Source organism: Grammomys surdaster, unplaced genomic scaffold (genome assembly GCF_004785775.1).
Source record: "Grammomys surdaster isolate TR1022 unplaced genomic scaffold, NIH_TR_1.0 146, whole genome shotgun sequence".
Taxonomy (NCBI): Eukaryota; Metazoa; Chordata; class Mammalia; order Rodentia; family Muridae; genus Grammomys; species Grammomys surdaster.
In genome coordinates, this window is record NW_021604604.1 from 16,011,150 (window position 1) to 16,028,552 (window position 17,403).

The 17,403-nt window shown below is 43.4% G+C and overlaps 1 protein-coding gene across 1 annotated transcript in view; it reads right to left on the reverse strand.

Moving 5' to 3' along the window:
* Positions 1-13,564: 13,564 nt before the first annotated feature.
* Positions 13,565-17,403, reverse strand: part of Taf3 (TATA-box binding protein associated factor 3) — a 144,543-nt gene continuing 140,704 nt past the window's right edge. Inside the window, exons 6-7 of the mRNA XM_028764870.1 lie at positions 16,946-17,052; positions 13,565-15,482 (exon numbers count right to left, since the gene is read on the reverse strand). Of these exons, the coding sequence (XP_028620703.1) occupies positions 15,365-15,482; positions 16,946-17,052 (225 nt within the window). The 3' untranslated portion in view covers positions 13,565-15,364. The remainder of the gene's footprint in view (positions 15,483-16,945; positions 17,053-17,403) is intronic.

Genomic DNA, 17,403 nt, shown 5'->3' on the forward strand with positions numbered 1-17,403 from the left:
TCTTCTTCTTCTTCTTCTATTCTCTTTGGGTCTTAGCTTGTCTCTGTGGTTTAGGTACCACGGGCTACAACACTCCTTTGCTTTTCAATCTATGTACCAAAGGATCTGTCAGGGTCATTCTTGAATGGTAGCACTGTTAACTAACCATTAGCTGGTTAAATAATGCAGAATACCAGCTAAGGTAGGTTGTGGTTTGTCTATCTATCTATCTATCTATCTATCTATCTATCATGTATCTATCTATCTGTTTATATTTTATATGCATTTGTGTTTTGCCTGCATGTATGTCTGTGGGAGGGTGTCAGGTCCTCTGGACCAGGATTTACAGACAGTTGCTCTTAACCACTGAACCATCTTCCAGCCCCATTATTGTGTTTTTATCAGTGATGAGTCCTACTGACCATGACACCTGTTCTTGCTTCTGCAAGTTCTTCCTGGGCTTCTCTCGAGCAAACCTCAGCCTATGCTAAAGTGTATCAATGGAGTTAAATATGTTAACATCCATTCATTCATCAATCCTTTCTGAGTGGGAATCCTGATAAGCTCTAAGGCTGGCAGGGAATTTTCTATCTCCTTAAGATGCTCACAAGTACAGCATGGAGAAAAACAAGCAGATAGCTCATTCTAGATACAATAAGAATCTATGTGAGGCTGGGGGTGTGTCTTAGTTAGCAGAGTGTTTGCCTGACATCCCAAAGTCCTAGCTTGGACTCAGAATAGCATAAAACCAGGGGTGGTGTGCATGACTATAATCTCAGTACTGGGAAAGTTAGAGACAGGCAGATCTGAAGCTCAAGGTTCAAGGCCAGTCTGGACTACAAGTCCTGGACTACACAGCCTGTCTCAGAAGAGAAAAGGAGAGGAGAATGAAGAGGAAGAAGGGGAGGAAGACAAGAAGGAGGAGCTATTTGAAATATTGGTTTGATGGAGTGGAAATCCAGATTCAAGGTCAGAGGTATTCTCAACTCTACCAATGAGGCCAGCCTGCTGTGATTCTCAGAGGATGACTCAGAGTTTTGGATGGTGTCAAGAGCAAGAGGATTTCAGATGAAAACAGACAGACAGACAGACAGACAGACAGACAGATAAATAGCCTTGGTGGAACAGGATTAGGAATGGCATGGGTAATATAACCAAGCTTGTGAAATGTGATGTGCCCTGAGCAGGAGAACAAGTAAAATCGGTGGGTCCATGTCACAGTGAACTGCTTCTTTAGTTAAGAGAGGAACCTTTGGGGACCAGTTGTGGCTTTTCACTTTTTTTTTAAGATTTATTTTTATTTATTTTATATGTGTGAGTACATTGTTGCTGTCTTCAGACACGCCAGAAGAAGGCATCAGATCTCATTACAGATGGTTGCGAGCCACCATATGGTTGCTGGGAATTGAACTCAGGATCTCTGGAAGAGTAGTCAGTGCTCTTAACTGCTGAGCCATCTCTCCAGCCCCAAGGGTAGCTTTATATATAGGTACATTATGTTGAGAATGAGTGAAACCTCAGAGATTCTAGATGCCATCCTGGTGGCTACACTCTCTTCTGCCCGTGTCCACATAGACACTTAGAATGAAAGTGTTTACATCAATATTTTCTATTTCATCAAATTAAGAGTGTGTAACAATGTTTTTGCAAAAGACTTAGGTAAAAGCAACATATGCAACAAAACTGGCCTTCCACCACGCATTATTAAAAGTTCATTTTGATTTTTATTATGTAGATGGGGTCTCAGTACTTAGCTCAGGCTAGTCTGGAACTATCCCAAGGCATCCTTGAATTCATAGTCCTTGTTCCTCAGCCTCGAAAGTACTGGGATTATAGGTGTGCACTACCACACCAGGCTCTCTGTGTGTTTTCAAGATTTCTGCACAGATCCTTGGTCCCATATGGAAGTGTTAGGAAGAGCAGCTCTGTTCATTGGTTTTGTTGAAAAGCCACCACTTTCCTCAGACCTAATAGTGTCTGATACTTAACCAGTGCCACAGAGATGAGCTAAAGCCCAGAAGTTAAGCAGGATACTGCACAGAGAACTCGAATCTGTCTGCGGTGAGAAGGGTAAGGAGCAGAGGGAATGCTCTCTCATGAATATATGGCAGGTATCTACAAACCTTCTCACTAATTGATGGGCTCTCTATATATAATCCTGATAAAGGGCCACTGGGCAGTAAACGCTGATGCTTAGAACATCCTGATAGGGCTTTGTTAACATGAAGATAACGGAAGAGCAAGATATGTTTGTTTCGCTGCCTGTAGATAAACCCAATAGGTCTTTGTTAACTTTTCATGACTGATGGCCACCACTAACCATGATAAATAATCCCAAGAAGAGGGACTTTATTTAAAGGGCTAGAAATGGGTCTACATTTTTCACTCTTTTGAATGAAGAGGAAGGCTATTTTCTCAGTGTGATTGCATGTGTGTCATGGTGCATCAATATCTAAGTAATTTTAATCCATCAGTGGAAATTCTGAGTTAGCTTGACCCTCTGTACTTTTCCAGCATGTGCTATACTTCCATCAGCTGAGGCCCAAGGGAGTCTGAGGTGCTGGGCTTCAGAGGACTGGCAGGGTCAGCAGCAATTAGCACACTCATTTTTTCTAGCAATGAGACTCTGAGTAGGACACACTCAAGATACATTGTGGTTTTTCTTTGCTCAGTTGGGTTACTCTGTTTTGTTTTTCAGTGCTGGGGATTGGGCCTACTGTTTTATACAAGTGCTGTACCTCTGACCTGTATCCTCAGACCCCACTACTTATTAACACGTGCAACATAATTCAGCAGCCAGAGATACTTTTCGTTACAACACATTGTCAGCTGCAAAGACTTAGTCAAATCTACTGTTAAATGTATTTGTGTGTGTGTGTCTGCCTCTGTGTGTGTGTGTGTGTGTGTGTGTGTGTAGATGGTGCGTGCAGGCACATGCTGCAGCATGAGAGTGCTACAGTGAGCATCTGGAAGTCAAGGGACATTTTGTGAAGACAGTTTTCTCCAGGGTTCTGGAGGTGGAGCTGGGTCCTCGAGCTTGGAGGCGAACCCTTCAGCGGCTGAGTCATCTTCCTGGTTTCCTCTGTGCTGCTGTGATAAAATATCCTGGGGGCAGGGTGAGCCACACAGGGAAGAAAGAGTTTATGTTAGCTTACAGTTTCAGCTCACAGCCATTGGAGAAGCGAAGCTGAGGCTGCAGGGGAGTGAATCAGCTGGTCACCTGTCACATCTATAGTCAAGGGTATGAGGAAGAAACGCATGGCGCTCAATTGCTCCTTTGTGCTCACCTTCATGTCTTTACTCTTATTAAACAGTTCAGGACCCCTCTCCTAAGGTGTGCTGCTGCCTAGTGGGCGACGTCTTCTTATATACATTAACTTTTGGGCTGGAGAGATGGCTCAAGGGTTAAGAGCACCCACTGCTCTTCCAGAGGTCCTGAGTTCAATTCCCAGCAACCACATGGTGGCTCACAACCATCTGTAATGGGATCTGGTGCCCTCTTCTGGTGTGTCTGAAGACGTATACATAAAAGAAACATAAAAATTCTAAAATGAAAAAATGACTTTTAAGTTAGCCCCCTCCCCCTTCCACATGCTCATGGGCCAACCAAATTTAGACAATCCTTCACTGATACTCTCTTGGTTCTAGGATGTGCCAAGTAGACAATTAAACCTAATCACCACATCAGCCCTAAATGCTTATTTTTACACAGCAGTGCATGCCTGTGATACTAGCACTCAAAGGGCAGAGGAAGAGGGATCTGGCATTTCACATTTGAGGCTAGCCTGGGATTTATAGTAAGACCCTGTCTTAGAAGAAAAAAGGAGGGAGAAAGAAAAGGAAGGAGGGAGAAAGAGAGAGATGGGGGATATTGAGATTTACATTTATTTTGGTTTTATAAGACAGGGTTTCTCTATGTATCCCTGACTGTCCTGGAACTCTCTTTATAAACCAGGCTAGCCTCAAATTCAGAGACCCGTCTGCCTCTGTCTCCTGAATGCTGGGATGAAAGGTGTGTACCACCATGGAAGGACTTCAGAGTTTCATAGGTATGCTCTGTTCAGAACCCACCCAAAATGTAAACTTCAAAGCATGGTTGTGTCTCATCAGTTAGGTTACTAAAGCAAGCAAACTTTCTACTGTTGAAATATTATTCCCCTGGAATCTTTAACACTATTTTTTTTTAATTTAAAGAAAGCAATCGTTTATACCACAAATATCATTTGAATTTTATCTTTGTTAAGATGCTTGAGAGGAAGGAGGGGAGCTTATAATTTTCCCTAACCTGCAGACAAGCAATTTTGATGGAAAAAATGATCCTGGACTTCCAAAGTTAACCAGATTTGCCACAAATGGAGGCTCCTGGGGATGAAATAATGTCTGGGTTGGTAAAAAGAATATTAAAAATAATTTACTCTTAGCATAGAAAAATTACTCCTTGTAAAATTCATAGGATAAAATCTGTTTTAGGTTCATTTTAGGAAAGGGGTGTGTGTGTGCGTGCACTCCTACAAATAAGAAAGAGCTATTGTAATTCAGTTTGCTTTTGGATTCTCAGAAAACTCCAGTTTGATTCATTGTATGGGGCAGCTGAGTCTGAAAGCATCAAATTTGACTTCCTAGACTCCCTGGAACCACAGTCCACATCCCAGAGGGGCTGGGCTCAGCCCTTCCTCAGTCCCAGGCAGTAAATAGCATGGAAACCAGGTTATCTACATGGCCAACTTTCAGGAAAGACCTTGAAAACAGAGACCCAGGGGTGGACCTTGGAGGTCACGTGGTGCTTTCCATAACAGTGGGGGGTTTGCGGCAGGGGTGGCTGGAACTTATTGGGGCCAGCCGGCAACTAAATGCCACGCTGATCCCAGGAGATAGCCAACTGAGGTTTTTCACAGAAGTCTATTTAGAAGCCTGCGACGGACTGCCCTGCCAGCGTCTCCACTTACCTCAGGCAAAGCACTGGTGGCTCCATCAGATCAGGTACCAGGACGTTAGGGAATCTGGCGTATTCGCTTTCATGTTCTGTATTCGGCGGCATTTCTATAGCGCCTTAACATTTTAGCACTCTGTTTTGTCTTTCTGATTAGCAGGTTGGCATAGGTACAGTGTGATTAATGGTTCTTTTTGGGTGTTTCCCTTTCTCTCTCTCTTTCTTCTTTTCTTTCTTCTCTCTCTCTCTCTCTCTCTCTCTCTCTCTCTCTCTCTCTCTCTCTTTTTGCTCCATGTGGCTCTACCCTCACCTGCGTCTGGTCACTTGACGCTCTGACACTTTTGACAAACCCTGTACTGATTCTTTCCATAAAATGTACTGTTTCCTCTTACTTTTTGCCTTGGGTTTGTCTAATCCGGACGATAGTGCCCTTGCTACCAATAATTTTAAGAGTCCAGTTTTTGTTTCAAAAGAAAGGAGAAAGACTGATAGTAAATCAAAAGTCAGGCTAAGGTTTGTTTAGCTGTCAGTGACGTGGGACGTTCTTAGACCTCTCTAGTGGCAGAAGGCAAAGCAAGGAAAAGCTCCCTTTTCTCGATATTTACTCCAAAACCTTTATTTTTCTTTTAAAGTTTGAGTCCTCAGAAAACACAGTTATGAACTGGATGAAACATACGAGTTTGGAAACATGCCAATCCTGTGGCTATTGCCAAGGGTATCATACATATTCAAAATGATAGCTGTTTGATGCAATGCTTGTGCCTAACCTAGATCTTTGAAAAAAGTCTAACTATAGATGTATATGAACAATTGTGAGTTGCACACACAATGTACATATATTTATTGATGTATCTATTTTTTATTTAATAGTGTCTCAGGTACACTAGGCTGACTTTGAGTTCTCTGTGTAGCCAAGGATGGCTTTGAAATACTGATCCTTCTGCCTCTACCTTCTGAGTGCTGTGATCATAAACATCTATCAACCACCTGGTGTATTCTGGGATCAAGCCCAGGCAAGGTAAACACTCTGCAAACTGAGGTTCCTCTCCAACTCCTTTTTATATTTTTACTTAAATGTCTTTCATGTGTCTATTCACAAACCTAGAGACCTGTCTCAGAGATCGACTGTCAAACATCCATGTCTCTCAGCTGCTTGTGGTGGATCTGAGCTACTTCTTATTTCTAAATTCCACATTTTAGAAACAACCAGGATTTCTGTTACTTTAAATTGCTTCATTGTCTTTGACAAATCACTGAAACCCTGGGGGCTTATCTTTGTTCTAGTGGCCTGGGACACTTGAAACTCTCAAATAGGTATTGGTATTTTGGAGTCCACAAGAGGATCTTGTCTGTTGTTTTCCTAGTCATTTGAAACACAGTTTAGTGACACCAATTTGTACATTACAAACATTTGAGGGCTGCCAAGATGGTTCTAGTGGTAAAGGCACCTGTCGCCAAGCCTGATGACTAGACTTCGATCCCCACGGAAGGAGGGGCCTGGTTCTTGGAAGGTGGCTTCTGATCTTACAGTTGTGTTGTGGCATACATGCACTCACCATCGAACGGGCACACATGTAAATAAATAAATAAATAAATAGATAAGATCAGTAAATATTTGAGAACATTCCTAGTGTCTGTGATAGAACTCGCTCACTGCCACAGGAGGATCCGTTGTACCTGTGAACCTCTCTCTGGATTGAGTGGGTCTAAAGAAGGCAACCTGCTGCTGCCTGATCTCATCCCCAAATCTGGAGAGGAGTGTGGTACAAACCACACAGCAGGCTCTGTTCTATAAAGAATGTCTGTGAAGGCTGAGATGTAGTCTGCTGTGAATAATCCCTGCTCTATAAGAGCTTCCTTCCTTCCTTCCTTCCTTCCTTCCTTCCTTCCTTCCTTCCTTCCTTCCTTCCTCCCTCCCTCCCTCCCTCCCTCCCTCCCTTCCTTCCTTCCTTCCTTCTTTCCTTCCAATACACCATGGCCTGGGCAATTGAGAACGGAAATGCAGACTGGGGTTGTCAATGTCAAACGTGGTGGAAACCAATAGTAGCTTTTCTTCTGAGATTCAATGTCTTAGTTCTTTGAAATTGTTGACTAGAAAACATCAGTGCCAACACACCATGCGTTAACTTGGTGGTGGTGGTGGTGTGCTTCTGTGTGTTAAGTTCTCTCGTTATGTAGCTCCATTGACCTTGAGTTCTTCCTGCCTCTGAATTCTGCATGCCACCTGAGTAGCTTGGCTTGTTGGCATGTTAACATCAGCTATATGGTCTTGCATGTACTGGGACTAAAGGCATGTGTTGCCACACTGGGCTTAGAATGTGTTCTTCTGCTTTTTGGTGTTTGTTTGTTTTGTTTGTTTGTTTGTTTTTGCATTTTCCATTTTGTGCTGACAATTTAAAGATACTTTTTGATTGATTGGTTGAGGCTCTATGTAGCTTCCTGAGAGTTGGGATCCCTCCCCCAGAGAAATGATGCCCTTTCTCTGTAGCCCTGGCTGTCCTGGAACTTGTTCTGTAGACCGGTTGGTCTTGAACTCAGAGATTCAAAGGGGTTTGCCACCTCTGCCTACCTCATTTTTTAAAATTAATTAATTAATTGATTAATTAACTTAAGGATAGCTTGTGGAGAGAGTCATTCTAGGGAACTCTTGAACTCTTTAAGTGAGGATAACCTTGAAGAGTTGAGTCTCCTGTCTCTGTCTCCCGGGTGCTGGGATTATAATCCAACAAAATTTTCTCTGGTTAGTGAAAGAGCTAGGGACTGACCCCAGGCATGGCAAGCCAGCAAACTACTGACTGAGCTACATCCCCAGCCCAGTGTAGCCTATGTGCAGCTTTATAGCTGACAATAAGTCTATACGTGGTAGCCATTATACATAGCATTTTAAAAATCTCACACTACTAGTATGGCCTCCTTATTTGTGCACACGGGCACACACAGGCCCAACATGTGCATATTAACACACACACACACACACACACACACACATACAGAGTTTGGTGTAGGAGCATGATGCTTCACATGCACAAATCTCAGTTCACCCCCACCCCCACCCCAATTCCAACCCCAACCCCAACACACACCAAACCAAACATTTAGCACAGAGATATGAAGTCAAGGATATAACAACCTAGTTGCCTGCTGGGTGAGACTGGTTTCTGTGGTGCCTTCATCTTTACTCTTCTGGGTTGTTTGTTTGCTTTTTGTTTTTCTTTTTCATAAACGTCTGCCTTACACCTAGGTTTCTCTTTTTTACATTTTGATTTATTTGTGGGGGATGAGATGGGGATGGAGCTGGTATTCTTCTTCCACTGTGTGTTTCCCAGGGATTGACCACAAGTGCATTGAATTGGCCCCTGAGCCCAGTTCTGAGCAGTAAATACCCTTTGGGCATCCTGACTGTGTGACTTCTTACAGCAGTGGACATGGGTTCTTCAAATTCTCACATTACATGATGTGCATTTTCCAGGGGGGATGACAAATGTTTTCTTAAAGAAATTCACAGAAATAGCCGAGTACAGGACAGTTTCTACCTATTGCTTAATTTTATCGACATTGCCTTTAAGCATGCCATGATTAATAGAGCACCAGGTATGGTGAGCCTGTACAGCTGGCCCTCGAGAGGTGGAGGTGAGGAGGAGCAGGAGTCTGTGGTCAGCTTGGACTTCAGAGCAGGACCCCACCTCAGTAAGAAAAGCAAGTGAGTGAGCAGACATAGAACAGAGATGAGGAACTGTCTCGAAATTTGAAGAATCTACCTTCTACAAGCCTGCAAAAGCAAAGTTTAATCATCATTCCAAAGTCAGATTGTAAGGTGGTCACATGATGGAGACTCTGAGCTTCCTCTAGAAAGTTCTGCTAAAGCTCTAATTGGTCTAGCTAGGAATAAGCCTACACTCCCATCAAACCCTTTAAATTGGCAATGGTGAGTTTACTCCGGACAAATAATGGGATTTTTCAGGATCGTGTTGTTTTACTTAAGGTAGTCTCCTTCTAGACATTTTCATGAATAAAAAAACAAGACCAAAGAGGAGGCTTCAAAAGTTTCAGAAAGCATCACTGAGCCTCTACGCTCACAGCAGGAAACCACTGCTTAGCTAAGTAACGGAGACTCAGCAGGCAAATTTCTGAGACACCTGATGACCTGAGTTTAATCCATGTTATAGAAGGAGAGAGTGGATTCCTGAAAGTCATCCTCTGGCCCACACCAGTGTCATGGTACACATGAAATGGCACTCATATACACTGATAAATAAATGAGATAGAAAAATTTAAAAGGGTGCTTCTGTCCTGAAGACCTAGCATGTTTAGATCTTGCAGAATATGTACTTATACCTTTATATTTTTCCTGTTCATCTGTTAGCTCCTAGGAGCTACTGTTCATGCAAGCATTTGCTGAGCTTTTAAATGTTGTGTATATGTGTGTGTGAATGTGGAGAGAGAGAGAGAGAGAGAGAGAGAGAGAGAGAGAGAGAGAGAGAGGGAGGAGATCATTGGTTAGTCTAAGGCAGTAGAAAAAGCAGTTATAAAAAATTCTTGCCTAGCATGTGTGAAACTCCAGGTTTACTCCCCAGCACTGCATTAACTGGGCATGGTAGCAAGCACATACCTGTAAGCTCAGTACTGGGAGAGTGAAGCCAGGAGGACCAGAAGCTCCCAAATGTTCTAGGGACTCAGGGAGTTTAGGGCTAGCCTGAGCTAGAGAGTCTAGCAAAAAAGAGGGGGAACAAATATGCTTAGAATTGGATGAAATTCTTCCTCTTTTTTCCTTTACATTTTTAATTAATTAATTAATTAATTAATTTTTTTATGCAGCTCCAGGCTAGTCATAAACTTTCCATGCTCCTGCCTCAACCTCTGAAGTACTGAAATTATAGGTACATGTCATCATATCCAAATGACACAATCATTAAAAAACTACTCCAAAATTTCCTTCCTTCCTTCCTTCCTTCCTTCCTTCCTTCCTTCCTTCCTTCCTTCCTTCCTTCCAGGGTTTCACTACATAGACCTGGCTCTCTTGAACTCACAGAGATCTGCTTGCCTCTACCTCCCGAGTGCTGTGATGCTCCACTATGCCTGGCTTCTAAGATTTATTTTTAAATATATGTATATGTAAGTGTCTACATGCAGGCATATGTATGTAACTGCAGGTGCTCCCAGAGACCAGAGGCACTGTATCCCTCTAGATCTTGAGTTAAAAGGAATTCCAAGAAACTTGGTGCTGGGAACCAAGTTCAGTCCCCTGAAATAGTAGTACGTTTTGTAACTACCAGCTCTCCAGTCCCTGATGCAAACACTTTATCTCAGAGAACATGGAGGACAGCAGTGTAAAATCATGACGGAGTGCAGGTGAAGGGACCACAGAAGCCAACTGTACCTAGAACAGACTCTGCTGTGACAGTACTCTACTTTGGGTGAGAGCTACCTTCAAATGGGCAGTGGGTGACCGAGTCAGGCCCTGTACTGGAAACAGTCATTTGTCTAGGGAGGATGGAAGACTAGTAGTCATTGCATTCTTTCTTTGATTTCACTTACTTTATTGTGTTCTGGGTGGAGCAGTGTGCCAGGACCCTGTTATTTAAGGCCAGCGGGCAACACACAGGACTCAGTTTTGTCAATCACATGGGCTCTGGGGATCAAACTCAGGTCCTTAGACTCGGTGGCAAGCGTCATTGCCTGCTGAGTCATGTCACCAGCCAGCACAGAGAACTCATATGTTTGTTGTTTATTCATATATATGTATATAAAATGATATTATATAAATTTAATCCAGGGCTTCTTTGTTTATGCCAAGCACATGTTCTACCACATTCTCTGCTAAAATGTTCTTTTTTTCTTTTTTTGGCGTGTATGTGGCTTGCCTGTAGTGGCACATGCCTGCATACCAGTGTGACAGCCAGAGGAGGACACTGATGTGGCTTGCTACTTTGGCTAGGCTGGCCACCCAGTGACCTCTGAGGATCTGTTTGCCTGGGTCCATGCCCCTCACTGGGGTTACAGGCATACCCAGCCATGCAGGACTTTTATAGTTTTAGAGATTTGAACTAAGGTCCTCTTGATTTTACAAAAGGAGGAGCTCTATCTCCCGAACCCTAAATGTTGCATTTAAGTGAAATGAAGGATAAGCCATCCAGATGATGGACCACTCTCATTTCAATGCCCTTTACTGGCCTGCACATAAGTTGTAACGTCTGCATCTCATACTTGCACAAATGAGTGCAAGCATCCCAAAGAACGGGATTTCAGTTTCCTAACAGAAATGACTGATACTGCTATACAAGTGGACATTCCTTCAGTCTTCAGCCAAAGTAACTAAGCTACTTTAAAACTTCTAGAGAACAGCAATAATGGGAAGAGATTGGGTATAAAACTATTTGTATTGAGAACTGCATGCTCAGTGAACGTCGGTAGCAAAAGCTCGGTGGCAAGCTTTCACTTTCTCGCTGTTCATTTTATACTTTAATTTGGCTGGTAGGTCTTTGTTTAATCATCCCATTGAAGGGAGAACAAAGGTGGTTTGGGTGACATGGTTGAGTAATGCAGTGTATTTTTATCTCTGTAAAAAGCCCCATGGTCAGAATACTCTGATAGCCTCTGATTTTCTCCAGGTTTGGAATCACACATCAGTTGGAGGAAAAAGATCCTCACCATATTTAGTGGCAGACACCTTCTGAAGACAAATACCTCGTCGGCTAGAGACGATGCCTTGCCAGCCACCCTAGTCCCTGACAGCTGATTATCGCACTGTATGAGCGTCTCAGTTTCCTCTGTGTATCTGTTTCCTGAATACTGTCTCCTTCTATAAAGCACTGGCAGGGTAAGTACTTTGCCTCCCTTCTCCTTTAGAAAGTATGAATGCCATTCAAATGATGGTGTGGGATAAAGGGGAGACAGGCTGCTGCTTTAAAGATGGAATGTTTAGCCTTCCTAATGAGAAATACCTCTCATTCTTTTGCTTCAGATTGTTACACTTCACATTCTTGTAGCCGAGTTCCTTCACTTTGCAAAGCAAAACTCTCTTCTTTACTGTACGTGTAGTATAGGTGTGTGTGTGTGTGTATACTTGGGGAAGCAAGAGGTTGCCTCTGGGCATCCTTCTCTACTGCTTTCCACAATGGTGTTATTAATGTGACATGGAGGTGGATGATGCCTTTAATCTCAGCACTTGGAGGTCTAAAGGCAGGTAGAACTCTGAGCTTGAAGTCAGCCTGGTAAGTTCTAGGATAGTCAGGGCTACACAGAGAAAACCTATCTTGAAAAAAAACAAAACCAGGCTGCTGAGATGGCTCAGCGGTTATAGATGGATGGATGCTCTTCTGGAGGTCATGAGTTCAAATCCCAGCAACCACATGGTGGCTCATAACCATTCATAATGAGATCTGATGCCCTCTTGTGGGTGTCTGAAGACAGTGTACTTACAAGTGGGTCCAGAGCCAGCCGGGCCGGAGCGAGAGGGAGAAGGGAAGGGGAAAAAATCTTAAAAAGTCACTTTAAACAACAACAAAACAAAACAAACAAAAAAAAAGCATACGTGTATAAGCATGCACATATCTGTGTGCTGATACCCATGGAGGACAGAAGGAGCATCATACCCTTTGGAGCTGCAGTACCTGCATCTGTGAGCCTCCTGTTGGTGCTAGGATCTGGACTTTGTGGGCTTTGGTCCCCCTGATAGTGCAGAAAGCTTTTAACTGCTGGCCCATCTATCCAGCCCTTTACATGACTTTGGTTGCTATTGAGGTAAGGTCTTTTAACGAACCTGGAGTCTGCCATGTTGGCTGCCCTGGCTGGTCAGCAAGCCCCAGAAGTGTATGTCTGCCTCCCCAGAGCTGGGTTATAGGTACCCACCCTCACACCCAGCTGTTTCTGTTGGGAGACAATTCAGGTCCTCATGTGTGTCCAGCTTCACTTACTGAGACACCTATCTTCCTGGCTCTAAACCCCCACTGTTCTCTTTTTCCTAAAGCTGGCTGTCATCCTCCTCTATTCAGTTGTCTTCTTCTGGTTTTACCATTTAAAGAAAGCTGCCTCTACTCTCATGAAATCCGTGGTATTTAAATTTGCGCTCTTTCTCTCTTTCTGTCTCTCTCTCACGATTTTGACCAAGTTTTTAACTTTTCTTCATAATATTGATGTTTATTTTCTAATCCACACTTCTCTTTTTGCAGTTTCTTAAACTTCCTTTGGTTGGTGTCACAGCCATCCATCCAGTGAGACTGCAACCACTGGTTCATTTTTCACAGGCCACTGAACAGTCATAAGATGGTGACAACTTTGGGTCTTTAGTGACCCGGACTGGATTCGACTCACTGACCTAGAGGTGAAAGGCTCTGTATTTCATTACTAATCCCTTGAGCCATCCAGCCCCCTGAAAATGATTCTTTGGTTTTATTATTTCAAAGGCCATTTATAAAAATCATGGACTGGATTTAGGAAAGCAACCATGAAATAGCAAGGGACAACAAATTGATTGAAATTTCTTAAATGTTGTGTGGACTGGAGGCGCTCAGACAGGGGGGACGGGAAGAAGTTCTATCCAGGCATCTCCTTTCTTACTTCAGGAGTGTGACTTGCTCACTTAGACGTGGCAACTTCAGATCCATGCAGCATGCCTCAGGAAACTAATTCCTAAATAAAGAAAATGGAAAAGCAAACTACGAAACAGCCCATAATCTTTATTTTGCACTTCCCACCCTTTGTCGTCTCCAAAAAGCACTAACGGGTATACTTGTGCATGTGAAAATATTGTATCAAGTATTTAGAGTGACCTCTAATGGGTGAAAAAGAAAAGAGACACTTCTCAACATAGATACTTCTTGGGGTGCAGTGGGGGCGGTGACGGAAACTTCTGGCTTCTAGAACAAGGAGGGTGGTGGCTTCCACACTCTTCACAGGTTGACTCCGTTCCCACTGTTCTGCAATTTAACATCAAGGCAGAGAACCGCATGTCTGAAACCACATTATATATCTTAAAATAGGAGTTATTATAATGCTAACGTCAATTGAGTTGGCAGTAAAAAAAAAATCACATTTCTATTCATATATTTGCATTAGGTTCAAATCCCACATTCTAACATTCAAGATAGCCTTCACACATGCCCAAATTGGGATTATTTCAAAATCAAGTAAAAGTCCATAGTTATTCCAAAGTCACTAAAATATGCTAATAAAGTTAAATTCGATGGGTTCTTTTTTACATTAAAAATAAAACATTTGGTTTACATTTCAGTTATCTATAACATATAATAAATAGTGGGCAGTATAGTAATATAATAAAGTTTTGTGATACCCTGAAATTTGATGAGTTTTCTTTAAAAAATTCATAATATATTTCATTTCAACCTTAAAGCACAATATTCATGAACAAATCTGTAGAAATAAAACAATATAAACACAAAATGCTACAGTATTTTTTCTTTTTTTTACTTTTGTGGAAACTACATGTCCTTTTTTGTAAAAGTGAGAGAAATTTACAGAAAGTATATAACAAACAAAACAATTTTAAACCATCAACTCGAGATGTCAATTGCCTTGTTTCCTTCCGTTGCTGGGGTCCTCGCCCACCGTGTGGGCCCAGGGAGGGGCATGGCTCTGGGTCCTCTGTCTCTCTTCTTTGCCTATGCACAGCAGCAATTACAGACATGGCTGAAATCACAGTGGATTCCAGAGAAAGCCAGAATTAAACACGATAAAAAAATTTTAAAAATAACTACTTCATAAATATTTATTATTTACAGTGAAGGGAATTCTTCTCAGTATCAAGAGTTTTATACAAGTTGATAGGACGCACACGCAGCGAGAGGGGACTCCAGCAGTTCACACAGGGGAATAAGAATGCAACCGAGTTATAAAATAGGCCAAATGAAAAGAATCTGCACAGAGGTGGACAGGACATGATAGAAACCCTTTTCTTAAAAAATATAAGGTATCTCACAAAAGCCTGAACATTGTACACGTTAGTAAGAAAAGTCAGGTGGGAGGGGAGCTTCATATACTCTCATCACAAAAATATTTCCCAGTCCTCTGACTGGAGCGTTCTTTCCTTATGATTATCTCACTGTAGAGGGAGCGGGCTTGCCAACTGTAGCTAGTGATGCACCCTTCAATCAGTCAAGGCATTTGTACATTACCTTCTTATCTAATACCGTAATGAAAGGTTCCGGAGAGAAGAAAGGAAATCAAGAGGGCAGATGTGTGTGTCTTTATTAATACTCGTCACTGGCAATAGGCAGATGGAGGTGCCAGCCCTCAGGCCAGGCCTCCACTGGAGTTTTTCTTCAGCAACCCGCTGTGGGAGCTCAGGCCGTGTGTTTTAGAAGGGAGCACCCAGAGCCATGGCATGTTCTTGTCCTTGCTCCTTGGGGATGCGCTGTCCACAGGGCCTGGCAGAGACAGGATGGCAGAACTGGCCCAGCCCCGACCCGATGCAGGGCAGCAGTCCTGCCCACGCTGACGTCAGTGCGCACGGTGCTTCCTCTTCTTGTGCTTCTTGTCTTTCTTTATCTTGTTGGCACACTTCGGGCAGAACCACTGCATCTCTTCTGGAGGAGCAGCCATGATTCCCACACAGGGCCTAGACACCAAGACAAGTTCACATGAACAAGTTTCTTATGTTTATAATTTTCTTTTTCTGAGGCAGGGCCTGCAAGCTGTACACTTCTTAATAAAGAAACTTCAAAGTTTTTATTTGTGTTCTATGCATGGGTATTTTTCCTGTGTATCATGTGTACCTGGAGCTGCCTGAGGACAGAAGAGCATGTCTGACTCCTGTAAATGGAGTTGCAGCTAGTTGTGAGCTTCCCTAGGGTGTTGGGACTTCCCCAGGAGAAGCAGACAGTGCTCGTAACCACTGAGCCATCTCTTTAGTCCTTGTGTCCTGTTTTCAAAGGGGTCATTTCTTCCTGGTACAGTCAAGGCTGGCCCCAGGATGACCTTGACCTCCTGATCTTCCTGCCTCTACTTTCTAAGTTGAGATGTATGCACCCTCCCAGTCGGCTTCTGCGGCTGTGGGGATGGACCCCGAGGCTCCTCCTGCATGCTAAGGAAGCACTCTACCAGCTGACTTAAGTCAATCCCTTCTTTTTTGATGCTTTAAAATGATTTTTAAGGCATGGTGACATGGATCATCAGATAGAGACACTGGCCACGATGCATGCGGACACAGCATCATCTTCTGAGCCGTGTGGTGGGGTTAGAAGCGGAGAACTGGCTCCTTTAAGTGGTTCTCTGACCTTCACATGCATGTGCTAAAATGGTGTGCAAACCGCTATAGCACGCTCCACTCCCATAATAGAAATAAATGCAAAAAATGATATATGTAACAGAAATCTGCCCAAAGCCTCGAGCACTAATATGAGATATTTGGGCTACAGTATATAACACATTCTGTATGGTGAGAGCAGTTAGTTCATTTGTCCTTTCCGCCAGGAATAATATAATGCAATGGCTTTGCTTTAATGGGGTGAGAGGCTGGGGTTGGGGTACAGTCTCAGGTAGACCAGGTTGACCTCAAACTCACTATGTAGCCAAGGCTGGTTTCAAACTTGTGATTCTCTTGTCTCAGCATTAAGAGTGCTGAGGTTAGCAGCATCCCAACTCACCTGGCTTTGCTCTCATATAGATAGCAAGCATAACCAAAGAGGCAGTTAAGGAATGAAATGTGGCTGAAGATATTTTGGCTGAGAATCTTTGGATGGCAACACCTAAGGAAGCCTCAGAAGCAAATCTGTTGTTTTGAGAGTCTGTTCCCAAGCCCACGCAGTCATGTGGGCTTAGTCTATAGCTCCTAGACAATGTCAGTGACAGGGAGGAGAGGGAACCCCTACACTCTCAAGTATTTCTGTAGGAAAGGGCAGATAACTGAAGCAGAACAGCCACAGTCCAGGCTCTGGAACAATAGCACAACTAACTCTGGAGTCATTTCACTCTGCAGGCTCCATTAGCCTGTCTGTCCTCAGGACAGGAGCTCAGTTGGTCTGAGATACTCAGGCTCGACCTGTGTTGTGGTCTAACACTTAGGGGTTCTGGGGCACTCACCAGTGGTACCAATCATCACAGTCGTCACAGCCAATCATTGGGCTCCCGTCATCAGGCTTGTTGCACCCTGGACAGATCCAGATCTGATTGCCCCACTCATCACGGATCTGGCGGGAAGTGCAGAGCAGAAACAGATGGTATAGGGGGAAGAAGCAGAAGAGGCCAGATATGAATGCTGCTTTATACTGGACACAATAAGCCAATAAGCTAGGCTATGCATTTGCACTGCTGTGCATTATCATCAGCATCAGTCACCTCTGTTCTGGACTCACATAAAGAGGAAAATAGCTAGTTATTCAACAACAGCTTCCTCATCCTCCTCCTCCTCCTCTCTCCCTCCCAATACTCTTTCTCCCCTCTCATGCTCTCCCTCCTCTCCACTCTCCCCCCTCACTCCTATCTCTCTCCCTCCTCTCCCCCTCACTCCTATCTCTCTCCCTCCTCTCCACTCTCCCCCT